Source organism: Zosterops lateralis, assembly GCF_965231275.1.
Source record: "Zosterops lateralis genome assembly, chromosome: 3".
NCBI lineage: Eukaryota > Metazoa > Chordata > Aves > Passeriformes > Zosteropidae > Zosterops > Zosterops lateralis.
The window spans coordinates 42,010,933-42,026,774 of NC_139764.1; the positions used below are offsets into that span (position 1 = coordinate 42,010,933).

Below are 15,842 nucleotides of genomic sequence, written 5' to 3' on the forward strand. Positions count from 1 at the left end.
AGTGCAAAATTGAGAGAGCTCTCTGCTGATGCAGAGGCGTTCTCCTCCCTCCGGCCGGCCCCGGCTGCTGCCCGTGCTTTGCTCCCGCAGGACAGACCGGGGGCAGCAGCTCCCCGCGCCTTTCCCGGGATGCCGCAGGCAGAAGGCGCTGCCGCCGCCTCAATTCTGATTTCCTGCAGGGACTGGCTGGGTCTCAGTGCGCCCCGACAGGCAGAGCCAGGCTGCCCCTCGGCCGGGCTTTCCCGGAGCCCCACCTGGTGCAGGGATCACCCCAGCACCCCCACCGCTGGGCCAGGGCTGCGGGGCTCTGGTGTATCTATGATTTATGCTATATTTGGTTTAATTTCCATTCTCTCTCATCCGGCTCGCCCGTTCCCGGCTCCAGGCGGCGCTCCCCGCTCGGGGCGGGGCCGGACGCCGCTGTTTGGATTTAAACGTAGCAGCGGGAGGGGCGGGCTCGGCCGGCGGATCCCGGCCGGCTCCAGGCTGCGCTCCCGGCTGTGGATCCCGGCTCCGCCATGGTGGTGCCGGCGCGGCGGGTGAAGACGGAGTACATGAAGCGCTTCAAGGAGCCCAAGTGGGAGTCGTGCGGCGCCTGTTACCTGGAGCTGCTGCACTACCGCCTCAGCCGCCGCCTCCTGGAGCAGGCGCACCGGCCCTGGCTCTGGGACGGCTGGGAGCAGGACAGCGGCAGCGGCGGCGGCAGCACCGCCGGGTCCCCTTCACCGCCGGGCGCCGGGAGCCCCCCGGGCCCGCGGGACGAGCAGGAGGAGGCGGCGGCGCCCGGAGAGCCGGGACGGGCCAGCCCCGGTAGGAGCGGCGGTGGCGGGGAGGGGGGGACACGCGTGTCCGGGGCCCTGAGCCCCCTCTCCCGGCCCTGCCCTGCCCTGCCCTTCCCCGCGGGATCGGCATGGATGGCTCTGTCCTTCCCCGGCCCGGCCTGGGGCCCATCCCCGATCCCGGGGCCGCCGGGGGCCCGGCCCGCCTTATCCCCCGCCAGGACACGGCCCGGGGCTGGAAGGGCCCATCTCCAGCCGGGTCCCGGCCGGGCCCGCGGGGAATCCATGGCTGCGGCATCCGAGGTGTCTCTTTAAAGAGCCAAGTGGTGGGAACTCTCATCCTGAGTCACAGCCGCTTATGTAAACTGTTGCCATGGGAGCCGAGCATCTCTGCAATTATATAAGCAGGTTCTCCGGCAAAAGCAGCGGCAAGTGGGACCGTGCGGCGGTGGCCGGCCCTTAACGCGATCGCTTTCCTGGATCCGCACGTGTGATCTGCCTCGGCCGAGCACTTGGCTCCTGAGGCCACCTGAGGTTTGGTCTGAGTGTGGTCAAATTCGTAGTCTAAACAGGTGCTGATCCGGTAACATTTTGTTCTCTTCTAGCACAGAGTAATTCCCTTTTCATATCTCAGGCTCTAAGAGAGTGGTTAGGCAGACAATAGCACGGTCAAGCTTCCCAAGCTCCTATTTTTTTATCTCATATGATGTAGTTTCTAGTTTCTTACCTGCAGTGAAAGAATAATGTATCTGGCAGCCATTGATGTTTTGAATCAGCTGTCTCTCTGTTGTACAGGAGCAGGAAAATCCTTGAGAACTGTTAAGCCTCATGGTGCCTGTTTGTTGGGCTTTTTTTTTTTTTTTTCTTCCTGGTGTTAGATGTGCTTGTTTGGAGTGGGTAAACTAATCTGATCCAATGCCCTCTGGGGCCTGAGCTTTCCAGAATGATCTGTACTCTGATATTCAAGCCTAAACTACACTCAGTGACTTCAGGAATACCACATTACACACAAGCTTTAGCTATGCTGTTGTGTGTTCCAGAGGTTTGGAGTTTCAGAGCATTTTAGTGATGTGGGGTTCTGCAGTCAGCTGGGTGGGCCTGTGGTCCCCAGGTCTCACATGGGGTGCACAGAGCTGCTGGGGTAATGCACTCCCCCTCCCCAAAGCTGTTCTGATTCCAGCTGGGATCATTTTGTGCCAGGTAGCTGGTACAGTGCTATGCTATTCAGTATCAGAATAATGTGGATAATACACTGATGTTTTTATTTACCCTAAATCAAGGACTTTTCAGATTTCCATGCTCAGAAAGCTGCACAGAAGCACAGAAGCTGTGAGGAAGCACAGCCAGCTGGCTGACCCAAACAGGCCAAAGGGATATTCCATAGCCAGAACGTCATGCCCAGTGTATAAAATGGGCAGAGTTGCCCAGGAGCCACCAACTGTGCATCACTGGTTTCTCTTGGGTTTCATTCTTCCCTTTTCATTGCTATTATTATATTTTACTTGATTTCAATTACTGAGCTGTTCTTATCTCAACCTGTGAGTTTTTCTGATTCTCGTTCCCATCCCACTGCAGAAGGGAGTGTGTGGCTGTGTGAGAGAGACTTTGTTGCTGCCTGAGGTTAAACCACAACAGCTGTGCAGGGATGGAAGCACCCCAGCTCACCAGTGAGTGTGACAGAGCATTAGTGGGCCTAGTTTTGCTTTCCTCAGTCAGGGCTCGAGGAAGTTGGACTGGGGATCATGTGTGGAAGAACTATATAGTATCCCAGTGAGAAGAACTAAAGAATTGCAAAAGATCAGGGAGTGGTTGCATGGGAAAAGGGAATGCTCTCTAAAGGCTTGGCTTTTAGAGAGAGGAGGTGGAAGCTGTTGAAGCTGCACTCAGAACCTGGCATTCCCAACTTTTCTGATGCACTTTGAATACATACAAGCCTGGCGCAGTTGTGGTAGGGACCTGAATTTCTTCTCATTCTTCTTATTGAGCCTATGGATGGAGCACATAAACCTGCTACAATCTAATGGCACTGGCAGTTTCCAAGGCTAGAGAGTGCTGGCCAGGGTGCTCTGCTCACTCATTAGCCTGCTCCCTGAATCTTCTCTAGGGAAAGATCCAGCTGGAGTTACTTGGTAGTCTGATCCTGACTGGTGTTTGGCAGGGAAGAACAGCTTGCTGGCTGTGCAGGTACTGTCTGTGGTCAGTGGTGGTGTCTGTGATTGTCCAGTGCATCCAGTTGTGTCCTCAGTCCTGCAGCAGTGACAAAGGGACTGTGAGCACCAGTGGCCAGCCAGGCTGCAGGATTTTGTGCTTCTGTAGCTGATACACCTTTGCCATGGGTGCTGTAAGGGAATGCCTAAAGTTCCGCTAGCTCCTTGCTATTTTATACTTACAGTGGGAGAAAAATCTGTGCTCCACATTCACTTCTTTGCCCAGTGGCTTAGGATCAACATTTTTAAACTTCTGCAAATGTTTAAGAGCTTTGTTAGGCCTTTAGCAAAAGGACTGAAAACAACTGTGCTTCAGCAGCTGGATTTAGTGGATATTTATTGTATGGATATTTAATGCACATATAATATATAAGGAGGTGACTCATTTAGTATTGGACAATCATAAGGATGTATTTTTCTTCTGCTTAGTGTCTGGCTAATTAAAGCATGTGGAGGAGATAACATAGAAACTACCACTCTGAAGCTTCTACTATTAAACTGCCTTTTTTTTTTTTTTTTTTTTTTTTTTTTTTTTTTTTATTTTTTTATTCTGAAAACTTAATTACACTGAAGTGCTGTGGGGGTAGCTGAGTGCTCATGTTGATGACATCTTTTATCTTCTGAATCTGACATCCACCCACATGCTGGAACATCCTAGCTGTTACCTGGCTACTGCTGCTTCCTGCTGTTTATGGGGAATCTGCTTTCTGCCTGAGCAGTATTGACAGTGCTTGTTGCACTGGTCATGGCTGGTCAGCGCTAATGTTGTTTAGTATCTGAGGTAAACACGGTTCATAATGGAATGTGCTGCCCTGGTTTCCTCTTTATTTCATTGAAATGAGCCCATGTGTGTTTGTAAAAGCTGTGAATGCTTCTGGTGTGTGAAGAGGAAGTGGATGTGGGCAGCTTGGCTTTAATGTTCACTGGTGCTGGTCTAAAGCACTGCCAGTGTGAGCTCTTGGGGCAGCACGTGGGACAAAGGTGCTTTGTCACTGTGTTTGGCCCTGGAGCCATGGCTGAGTGATACCAAGGTGTGCTCAGAGGCAACTTTGGGTTAATTCCTTCTGGCCCTCCCCTTGCGGCAGCTGTTTGTGGGATTGTTCTGTAGAATGTGCCCAGGCACAGATGTGATTTAAACATAATCCCACAAAATCTTGACCACAATCAAGTGGTGTAGTTGTGGGGTAGACACATCCTCAAAGCTGTCAACAGAACCCAGTGGGCTGGTAAGTAGAAGACAGAAGCTCTTGGCAGCAATGCTGCTGTCAGACCTGTTGCTTGTGAAATGACACTGCTGCACACACATGGAGGATGAAGCCATCTTTCAATCCTTATTGCAATTTTGCCTTCAGCATTTTTGTGTAGTGGTCTTAACTGACAGCAGTGCCAAGCTGCCATTGAGGGAGTTGCCTCAACAGTATTTGGAAAGTGACTGATCTGGATTAGTGGAACTAAACAGAAGATCCAATTTCAAACTTGTTCCCTGATCTTGTCTGTCATGGTGCTGCAGGTGCATTTGCTGGCCCATGTGCATGGGAAGGAGCAGCTTGTGGTGGGGGAAGAAGGCAAGGGTCAGTTCAGGGGTTTATAGTACTTTAATTTAAAGTTGCTCCTATTTTTTTTTCCCTTGGGAAACAAGCTTTGCTACCAAGCCTATCCAGTAATTACTTTCTAAACTCTGCTGCAGATGAAGCTTGTGTGAATCTAATCAGCTGAGCTGCTGTGTGGCTGCTAGCCCCAGTATTGCCTCACGCAAGATCTGCCTTGAAGAAACGGTGTTGCAATCTGTTTCATCTGTGGTAACTTACTTTCTGCCCAGCTGTAGTTTGTTGAGAGACACAACTGGTTATATAGCCCCTTCAAGAGGTGGGGACCTGCCCCATTTGGGGAGGTGGAGGTACAAAAGCAGGAAACTTCCAGTTCTGCCTGCAGCAATGCATGCACAAAGTGCTTCTCCTGATGCTGAGGCAGTGCTGTAAGGAGCCAGCATCTCTATATAGAGATAATACTGCTGGCCCCTGTGACCTGGCCAGTGGGTCTAATCAGAAGGCTGTTGATGTCTGCAGTAAGTCATCAGGGCCTTTTGAAATGGGGAGTCCTGTCTGCCCCCTGGGGGTGCAGTGCTGTGGGAGAGAGCAGCTCCCCTGGAGCTCTTCCCTCCTGAGCCAGGAGCTGTTATGCAAGCGTGGAGATGCAGCAGGGTTTAAGTGACCTCTTCTGAGCAGGAGCTTTCAGCAGCCCTATTGGGTGGGCCTGACAGACTTGTTCTGCCTGTTAAGCACTTAATCCCCTCCTGTCCATCCAGCATGCTCTGTTTAGTATCCATGATGCAGTTTTGAACGTTTCTAGCTTTCCCCCTCTCCTGTCTAATCCCTGTAATGCTGCAAGCTGGTCAGTTCTGAGTTTCCTGTGTCTGCTGGAGCTGGTGCTCTGCACAGGAATGAGAAGATGGGTTAGGAGTTCCTGGTGCCTGGACTTCCTCCTGAGCAGCTGGCTCTAAGTCCTGCTCTCAACTGCTGCTCTTCTGACTTTGTGTGAAAAGTGTTGCCTACAAAAATGGCTTGGATATAAACTGTAGTTTTAAATCAAAGGCTTAAATAAGTGTTAGAGAGCTTGTGCCTTCACCAGCTGAGTTCCGTGTAAATGCACTGTAGCAGTGGGTTCATGGAAATACCTGCTCTAATAGCAGGTGCTCATAATTATTACAGTACACTCTGGGATACAGCGTTTACTGTAAGGCTGTGCACAGGACTCTGTGTGCCATTTACCCATATGCTTTTATTGCTATTTTGGGACACGCTGGCTCGATCATTTCTGGACCAGCTGGAGCTGTATCCTGGTGAGCAGCATCCCCAGGCATGGCTGTTGCCTTGTTTTTTAAAGCTGAACTATCCATGTAATTGCAGAGCCCCCACTTTCCTGTATTTTTAAGTCTCTAAATGCCACTTCTGCTGTTTATGAAGTCAGTGTTGCTCCATCCCCCTTTGCAGAGAAGGAAGATGCCATTTTCCCTTGAATGTAGGATGGAACAGCTTTCCAAAATGAAAGTGCTCTTGTTGCAGAATTGACAGCAATATGTTCCCTTTCAGAGTTTAATTTTTTCAAAACAGTGCTTCCTTCTGATAATGGACCTAGGCAGTCCCTCCCTTGGAGTGGCTGCGTAGGGAGATGCTCAGATAATATTTTGTAAGGGGATAACTCTGTGCTGCCTGTTTGCAGCCATGATGAATGAGCTGCCTTGTTTCAGAGATGAAGCTGTGTCCCAGAGCCCAGGGAAAATAAGCAAAACAAGTCTAATACCACACTGAGCTCACTGCTGCTTTTACCAGCCTTTTCTATAATAACTGAAAGTACATCCAGCCAATATTTAGGTATGTGAAATTCATCTAGCCATTTTTACTCTCAATATGCCACTACTTTGGTATTGACTAATTTTTTTTTTGGTTGTTTTGTGGTGTCATTCAACTGAATTCTTATCAAACACAGCTCTAAGTACTTTAACATTGCTGGCCACTCTTTACCAAATGCTCAGCTGTACTGTAGTATCACCTGTCAATGAATGCTGCACCTGCACATCTTGGAAGATGGGTATGGGCAAGCCTGGACAGCACCAGGGAATGGAAATGGTGCTGGCCAGGCTAACAGCTAGCAAGAGAGCATAAAGACTGCCCTAGGGGAATTCTGGGGCATGGAACAAGCTTTAATCTGTTTACCTTGCAAACATGAAGTGAGTGCTAGAGTAAATGGAATCTTAACCAGTGTGCTATGCAGGTAACTTGTGTTTCATCAGAACTGGATGGATGTGGAACTGAGATTAAAGCAGTGTTGGATTGGGCATGTACATGCTTGAAATCACAGCAATTATCAGGAATGCTTGCTATTTTGTCATAGGATTGGCAAGCCCTCCTGCTTTTAATGATGAAGACACCTGGGTAAAAACTGCACTACTTGTCCATGGTCAACCTGTCAACACATAAACAAGCCCTAAACCAGGAGAACTCCCTATGACAGTGAAGGAATTCCTTCTGTCCATACCAGTGTATGCTGGTGGTGGCTGAATGTGCTGACACTTGGAACAGAGGTGGCTTGAAGCTGGTCCCCACCAGAAGCAGAAAGAGATGGTGTGGTAGAAAAGTTGCAAGTTTGGTGTGTTTATGTCAGCAGAGTTTGAGTGATCACTGTGTGAGACTAGCAGAAGACAGCATCTAATGATCAGCCTTGAAAGGAATTGGTTACTAGAGGAATCCTATCCTCTTAGGTGAATAAAAGGCTTTAGTTGCCTTATGCATAAAAGGCATGGTTGGCCTAAAAGTCACAGAGATGTCAGATCACAATGTGTGCCTGTGCCTGCCCACAATGTTCAGGGGCCATGTTCAATGTCTAGCATACACTTCCAGCTTGTCCACACTGCTGCTGAAGACTTGCTGGATGGAGAATGAAAACAGGGTTCTTTGTATGTACTTTTTCCATAGTCATATTTTACTTATGTATGCAAGCAGTGTATTTGATTTACTTGCTTATTATAGAGTAATGAAATTGTTTTGGTTGGAAAAGACCTTTAAAATTGAATCCAGCCATTAACCCAGTGCTGCCAAACCCACCACTCAGCCATGTCTCAAAAGTGACTCATTTACGTATCTTTAAATATCTCCATGCATGGGGACTCAACCACTTCCCTGGACAGCCTGTTCCAGTGCCTGACAATGCTTTTAGTGCAGACATTTTTCCTCGTATCTAGTATTAACTTCCCCTGATGCAACTTGGGGCCATTTTGTCACTTTTGTCACTTGTCCTGTCACTTCTTACCTGGAAGAAGAGACTCCCACTGTGCTACAATCTCCCTTCAGGCAGCTGTAGAGAGTGACAAGGTGTCCCCTGAGCCTCCTTTTCTCCAGGCAATACAACCCCAGCTCCCTTAGCTGCTCCTCACAGGACTTATGCTCCAAACCCTTCACCAGCTCTGTTGCCCTTCTCTGGACATGCTCCAGCACCTCAACATCTTTCTTGTAGTGGGAGGCCCAGAACTGAACAAAGGATTCGAGGTGTGGCATCACTGGTGCCACAAACAAAGGAAAACTAGTTTCTCCCTTGTACTGTAGGGCAAGAAAATTGGCTCTTATGGGACACTTTTTTCTCTGTGTTTTTATTAATTTATATTTTATATAATGCTGATTCAGCCTTCAGTGATGATCTAGAACTGCAGTGATTCAGCCTTTAAATTCTCTCTGACAAACCCTACTCTCCACACCAAGTGCCTGGAGGTCTACTGCTGGCTCCTTGCTATGGAAGGCTTAAGTGTGTGGGATAAATGAGCCTTGGAGAGCAATGCCTGCTGAGTGTGATACTTTAAGCATACAACATAATTCACTGGTCAGGTAGCAAAGGTGATGTCTACCACTTTGTGGCTTTTTGCTTCACACTCTCCTTCATAAGCAGAAAACTGTAACAGAGATATATGTAGAAACAGGGAGCTTGAAAATTAATCACCTTTTTCAGCAGATGATAATATGAGGGATTTAATATTGCACACAGTCTTATCAGACTTCATCTCTGACTGGCTGGCAGCATCTGTGTGGCATTCAGTGCTCCATCTGTTTGCTGTCTGAGAGATGCAAGGATGAAATAGTGAAGACAGAAGATCATTGGATCTTTAAGTTCTGCCTGGGGCTGTTGGTTATCTGTAACCTCACCACTGAAAGGTGTTTTTAAGTATGTGAAAGCTGTATTTTAGTCACTAAAAGAATGAAGACATTTAAGCAAGGTATATGTCTGTTGCTAAGGAAGCAGTGACTTCTCGAATTTCTAAAAAAAGCACAGCTTCAATGATGTACTGAGAGGCTGTGCAAATCAGATATTAATATGTTGTCATCGGGAGCTTAAAGCATAACTTTTTTTTTCTTTAGAGAAAGAAAAAGAAAAAGAAGATCAAGAAAAGCAGGAGAAGGAAGAGCAAGAGAAAACTGCAGAACATGCTTCTGTGAAGGAAGCAGACAAAACCAGCCGTACAGGACGACGTCCAAGTCGAAGTGCCTTGTCCAGTCGTAATGATCGAAAATCAGCCAAAAGTCCCCAAAGGACAGATGCACCAAAGGAGAATAAACATCCATTTGCTCTGTATGGGTGGGGAGAAAGACAGACGGATACTGGGAGCCAGAAAACTCACAATGTCTGTGCTTCTGCTTCAGTGAATGAAGTAAGTAAGAGCTTCTGTTTGATTTAAAGGCAGTGACTGACCACTTGGTGCCTATAGATGTCATAATATCTAAGTAAAAGGTCTCAGGGGTCCCTTTATTTGAATGTATGGAGATTCTAGCAATAGATTCTAACAATAAACCTGAGGAGCCTTGAGATGTCCAAATAAGAGCTCTTTACTGTTGGTTTGGAAACTTCCCAGGTTTGATTAATACTTGCAAGTTCTAATTAAACCCTGGATGTTGTGTTTCTGGCTGTTACAGTGTTACCAGCAAAACTGGCTGTTAGAAAAGTATTTCTGCATTCTGAACTCCATGAGAACAAGAGAAAAGCAGGCAGTTAGCACTAGGCACCCCACAGCAGGCAGGTGTATAAACACTGGGGAAGTGCTTTTGCTGGGACACTTCCTAGACTGGGAGCCTCACTGAGATGGTACAAGTGCTTTTCTGCTAAGATGTCTTGTCTAGCAGCCTGTTTTGGTGGGTTGCCAGTAGGAAATGTTGCTCACAGCAGAATGGTCTATCAGATTGCTGATGGATTACAGGGCTGGTGTAAATATTACCAAAATAGCACAAATTAAATTCATGTGGTCACGGACAGCCCTAGGATTCTGCTGTACTGGGGCTCTGTTTCCTAGCTTAGAAACAGCAAAGGAGTGTTATAACAGATCCATTTCTTTCTTCTCTATAATTCTCCTAGGCTGGTAAAACATAATCATTAATGCATCCCTGCCAGTGTCTTGTAGTCTTACTACTAATGTAGAGTCTGAATCTGTGACACAAGATACGTGAGGACTGAGGTGGGGGGTGGTAGTGGTGTGCAAGATGGAGCTGGTCTTTGATGGGCTGTTCTGGAAGTGGTTTGAAGGCCAGGCTTTTCCTTCCTAGACAGCTTAAACCTTTGAGCAAAAAGAGGAACTTGGGCCTTACAACTTTGGAAAAAAGCTGCCCTTCCTGATAATGGACAGTAATGCTACATTGATAAGCTTTGGTCAGTGCTCAAAACATTTGACTGGTGCATTATTTGGAAGCCTAGAAGAGGCTGAAACCTGACCAGAGCAGATATATTTATACTTTATCTTTGACTTCTAACATTTTTTACACTAGAAACAGTAATGAAACACCTTGGCCTGGGTCTTGAGGCTGGACTGAACAGGCAGAATATTTCTGAAACACTCTTTCATCACCGAGGATGTTTCTTTATATAGGAACCAACTACTTACTGCCTGCTGAGGTTACTTTTTCTTGCATGTTTGAAAGGTGTTACTTTCCCCTGATTGCGATGGGAGATAGAAGCAAGCAAATAGAGAAACTGGCTCTTCATATTACATTTTAGAGGAAATATAATAATTTATTAATATAAAAATTTAATTGTGTATTCAGCACATTGTTCAAAATTAAGATCTTAAATAATCCTCTAGGGTTTGGTCTTACTAATATGGCTTAGGTTTTAAGGGATGCTTGGGCATGTTGAGGGGTGTTTAAGATTCAAAATGATAGAAATAGAGAATTGAAGTTTTTAGAATACATCTGAGTAAGACTATGAAACATTCAAGATTTTTGCAATCATTTAGTAGCTGGAAGGGTGAAAGATAATGCAGAACAGAATTTGAAGCACTTTTCATGAAAAAAAAGAAATCTGTGTTCAGTTAGTGGTACAAATTAGAGAGGAAAATATAACCTTGCTTACAATCCCAGCTCCTTCAGGATGGGGACTGGGACAAATGAAAAGTGATCCTTGTCATTCCTGAGGGGTTCCTAAGCTGTTCTGTAATACTAACTCTGGTCTTTTAGATTCACGAATCTGCTCTACGAGCAAAGAACAGGAGACAAGTGGAGAAAAGGAAGCTCTCTCAGAGGCGAGTGCGCTCAGCAGAGGCAGAAAACACCTGGCGAACGAAGCCCTCCCCACCAGACAACCCCTGGATGACAGAGTACATGAGATGCTACTCAGCAAGAGCTCTCTGAACCTGGATTCCCTTAGGCATCCTCAGAAGAAGTAATGCATATCAGGACACTGGTGCAAGGAACCAAACCACTTATGCAAGGTTTTTATAGGGAGTTTCCAGCTGTTGAAATATTTGTTACGATGTTTTTATCTTGGCTACCTACCTCACAGTGGGGTGTATCCTTGGAGCCATAACATTTGAAGAGGCTTTTAGATATAACTACCCAAACTTTTAAACAATTCCCCTTTTTGGGAATTTTTCTAATGCTTCATTTAATTTGTTTTGAGGGTGGGTGGGGGAACCTTAACATACAGGGAGTCAAAGCAAACACCTTTCTGATCATGGTTACAAATAATCTGTTTTCCCTTATTTAAAGTACAAGTAATGGGGAGATGGTATTGGGGAAAGACTTTAAAAGAGTGATGGAGGTGCCTTTGTATTTATAAAACTATTTAACACTTTTATGAAAATAAGCATATGAAGACAGGCAACAGGAAGCCAGTGTGTCTGGTGTAATTAGCACTAATCAATGTAGATGCTTTAGGCAGGCAAATACCAAGCATTGTCTGTACGCAGAAACTTTAAAAACAACAACAAAAAACCCCAAACAAAACCAACCTTGTTTGATTAGTGAATCTGCTGATGCTAACTTTTATCACTGTTTCTAAGGTCATTAGAATTAACCACTCATTTTCAAGGCAAGAAACAGCTACAGGATCGTTTTTGCTGTAGCTGTTCCTGTTGTACCAAATAACTAATGTAGACAATCACTATCTGATAGCTGCAGCTCAATAAGCAGTTACTTGTTCTACAAATATAGAGCTGTACCACTGTACTAACCTTGTGGTCACACTTAGTCTGTACTTAATCATGTAAATGCATTTATTGAAGGAGAGGGCTGGCTCCTTTCTGGTGAGGTCTATTTTTAACACTTCAGAGTATCTATTATGCTCAGTGGGCGTCAGAGTGCAATATGCATTCCACTTGGAGGTATTGTACAAGTATATTGTTAAAGGGTTTAGACTTGAAAATTCTGTTGATAAAACTTGGAGATGATGTCCTGAGAAACTTGCTGCCTCTCAAAATTGGTGCAGAACCCCTCACTTATGAGGGGATGGATAGGGGGTAAGGGCTAGGGAAAGGAGGGATGTATCCTTTAGTAAACAAGAAGATGTAATGAAGTTTGAACATTTTTGTTTTGTAGGTCCTACTTCTACATAGTAAGACAGTCATTGTGATATCCTTGGTGGTTTTGTTTCCCTCAGGTGGCTGTAAATTACCTTTTTTTCAGTTTGCTAACTACGCTTTAGGCAGATGATTGCTGTAGTTGTGAGCTTTGAAGTTTTGTTCAGATATGTTGTGTGTTAGTTACACATGTTGGTTATCTCGGTTTAATTGTTTTGAAGCTTGTGCTTTACAGGCTGGACACATTCCCACAGGAAGCGTAATTGCACTTCTGCAGCAGAAACCTGCACTAGTTTTAGCTTCATTCCACAATCTCAGTGAGGAAGGACTCTAAAATTACTATTGCAACAGAGTACACATGCTTAGTGAAAAGTCTGATTGTGTTCTTGAAGAAAGTCATTGTGCAAAGGGTCCAAGCACTGCTGCCTCCTGGTGTCTATTACATCACTAAAGGTTTCATTACTCACAATTTTAATTTTGTTAAAATGTTCTAGAATCCATGAAATTACAATCTGTTGGGTTTTTTTAACCTGCCTTTTAAGCATAAGGCTATAAAAATACAGACAACTCTTGCTGAAGGCTACCTATTTAAGATCTTACAGCTTTTAAGTCTGGGAAAGCACAGCATGATTAAGAATGTTTTATATGCAGCAAAATCCCCGTATTTCAACTGCTAAGTGAACTGCAGCCTAGAACTTCCTGAAACTTTAGAACAGTGCTCAAAACTGGGGAAAGCTGCTCCAGAGAATGCCTTTACTCCATATGAGATTCTTTTGATTTCCTTTTATGCTGTGTTTTCCTCTTAAAATAACTGCTGTAAATATGCTTAGCTTGCTTCTGATGCTATAGCAATTCCAGAAGCCACCCAAGCTTTGCACAACAGTGTCAAAGCACCAACTCAGTAGTGTTTAACAGCCTTACTCAATAAAAACTTGCCTGTTCCTGTTGCCCACAGGCTTTGTAGGCTTTATGTAACCACAGCAGATGGATTGTGCCCTCAGTGCATTTTGTCGCGTTCAACAGTTTCCTTGACTGTGTAGGGCAGGACTCATCTTGCCACACTTTTGAAGAGCTTCTACAATTCTCTCTTCCCACAGGGAGTGGAGGAGCCAGGATGACTATGTGCCTGCCTTAAGTTACCCATGTTTGCATAAGATGTATCTCCCATTAAGTGTTGGTGTTTTCAAAAATTATAGGAGGCCTAAGTGTCTTCTGCCTTGGATACTGGGAACCAAACTTAAAACATCTCCAACAGGCCTGTTCAGGTGTTCAAATGAGAATTTTCAACAGCATCGAGGCTGCTGTACACTGAGGAAATTGTCTAGTCCTAATCCTTGTCTGGTTAAGAGTTGTTCCCCACAAAGACCACTTACTAGAAGACAGCAGAGACACTAATAAGGTCTTGTGAGTTATTGTTGTGCTTTTTCAAATGGTCTGTAGCCAAAACAATCTGGGTGCTATGTTGGTACTATCTGGGTTTAAGTAGTACAATGCCTGAAGTGAGGGGTAAATTATTCTGCAAATCAGGTAGCCTTCCTGCATTTGGGCATTATTTGACTAAAAAGCTACTATTTTGCTTAGAGTATATGAAATAGTATTGTTCTGATCACTGCAAGCTCTATGTCTGAAGTAGTTGGTCTGGAAAACTGCTGGTGTTTTGATGTTAACAAATGAAAAGCCAACTGAACTGTAAAGCAGAACTTTCCAGATGTAAAAGCTTTAAGTGTATTCCATAGATTCCTACAGGAGGTGGCCATATGCTTCAAATTGGACTCACTGAAAAGTAGAAAACCTAGTGAATGTCTTCCTAGCAATTAAGGAATTTCTAAACTCTGTCTTGCATGGACTCTTGAATTTAGCCAAGTGGTGAACACTTCTCACTCCTGTTTTAGAAGTAAAACTTTTTGGTAAGAACACAGTAAATACTGAATTGTCCAAAATCTTCATTAAAATGACTGTTTATTCCTTTGTTTCTGGAAGTACTTAGCTAAGTGAAGCAAGAGTTTTACAATGTGTAATGCTGCAGTTTAACTATAGTGTTGTGAAGACTAGTGTTTACAGTGTAAAATGTTACCATGAAAACTGCATAAGAATGTCCTGTAAAATACAGTAGCATGCCTGTTCAGTCACTGCTGTCACTCTTTGCAACTATGAAATACAGACTTTTTCACAGGAAGCTGAGATAGTAGTCAAGGTGATAGCTAAACATAGAGCCAACCTTAACAAAACCAAGGGACAGTTTCTGGTACGAGTCTTATCCAAGTAGCACATGCAAATTTAAATTGAATTTTTAACACATGGAAATATATCTGTTCTCATTTTTTATGGTATCATGTAGTGCCACTGAACTATAAAGGCCTCTCTGACTTTTTTTTTACTGTGATAGGGACCAAATGCTAGCAATCTGAGAGCCTAATGTATGGTAATCTGGATGTTCCAGTTTCTTTTCCAGCTCAATTAGTGCACTCAGCAGCAAAGCCATAAATGGAGCCTGACTCAACACCTTGACAAGTAGCCCCATGAAATTAGGGGTACAAGTGGATGGGAAGCTGCCTCAGCTGTTGTTAGCACTGAATTCACTTTAAAAACAATAGGGAAATACCATCTAAGCTTGAAGCAATATGTGTTTTTTAAAGTTTTTAAACAGTATTTGTTTTTAATGCTTCTGTATTGTCTATTATTAATAGTGTAGTGTCAACTTGTACATGTGAATAAAATGAGTGACACAAAGTGCCTGGACTGCTTGTACTGTGCTTTTTGGGATTGCAGTGTTTTTTTTCCCCTTACAGGGTACTTTAGTCCCTGCATGCAAACTGTGGCTTCTGCTACTCCCAGATATTCTCACCTGGAATGTGACAGGCTTCTGTAATGACAAAGGTTGGGTATGAAGTTAGATTATAGTTACCATTCCAGCCTCCAATGTTCCTCCTGTAACTCTCCCAGAGCTTCTTAATATCCTTTCCCAACTTGAATAACTTTTTTCCCCTACTATGATAAGACAAAACCCAGCTGTACTAGCTATCTGAAATGCTATGCCTTTGAGAATATAAATGTAAAGCTTTGTAGGAAAAAGGGTAACAGAGAAAAAACAGGAAGCTGTATCATTAAGAACAGGCATACTCATGCAAACAGGAAAAATTAAGCTTTTAAAAACTGGCTATACTGAAGTTCTCTATGCCATGGGTTCTTCAGTAAATGAATGAGATTATTTTTACTCTGTGGATTTACAATGTATTTCTTGAGATTCTTACAGCATTAATTCTTCCAGCATATAAAATATAATGGGAATGAGAAGCAGAGACTAATCGGGTTTTATTGTGGCATTCACTTTTTATAGGTCTTAAGGGAACTCTTGAGCTATACTGCAGACCTATTTGAATACAAAGAATGGATAAGATGAAGCAACTGCGAATTCTATGTGAGTTGCCAAACAGTCATGTTATTGACTTCACTTAACAGACAAAGCTGGTACAAGTAAACAGGATTTGCTGGAAGAAAATCAAGGAAGATTCTTTATTTGGTGCTAGATAC

The 15,842-nt window shown here is 44.4% G+C and overlaps 1 protein-coding gene across 1 annotated transcript; it reads left to right on the top strand.

Moving 5' to 3' along the window:
* Positions 1 to 477: 477 nt before the first annotated feature.
* Positions 478 to 15,566, top strand: CCSAP (centriole, cilia and spindle associated protein). The gene is made up of 3 exons (XM_083856979.1): positions 478 to 810; positions 8,890 to 9,179; positions 10,972 to 15,566. Exons 1-3 carry the CDS (start codon positions 519 to 521, stop codon positions 11,143 to 11,145), a joined length of 756 nt encoding a protein of 251 aa, XP_083713105.1. The 5' UTR covers positions 478 to 518; the 3' UTR covers positions 11,146 to 15,566.
* Positions 15,567 to 15,842: the final 276 nt, after the last annotated feature.

Coding starts and splice junctions, on each gene's coding strand:
- CCSAP (XM_083856979.1), top strand. CDS start 519: ATGGTGGTGCCGGCGCGGCGGGTGAAGACGGAGTACATGAAGCGCTTC. Junction 811..8,889: donor GCCGGGACGGGCCAGCCCCG/GTAGGAGCGGCG, acceptor TTTTTTCTTTAG/AGAAAGAAAAAGAAAAAGAA. Junction 9,180..10,971: donor CTTCTGCTTCAGTGAATGAA/GTAAGTAAGAGC, acceptor CTGGTCTTTTAG/ATTCACGAATCTGCTCTACG.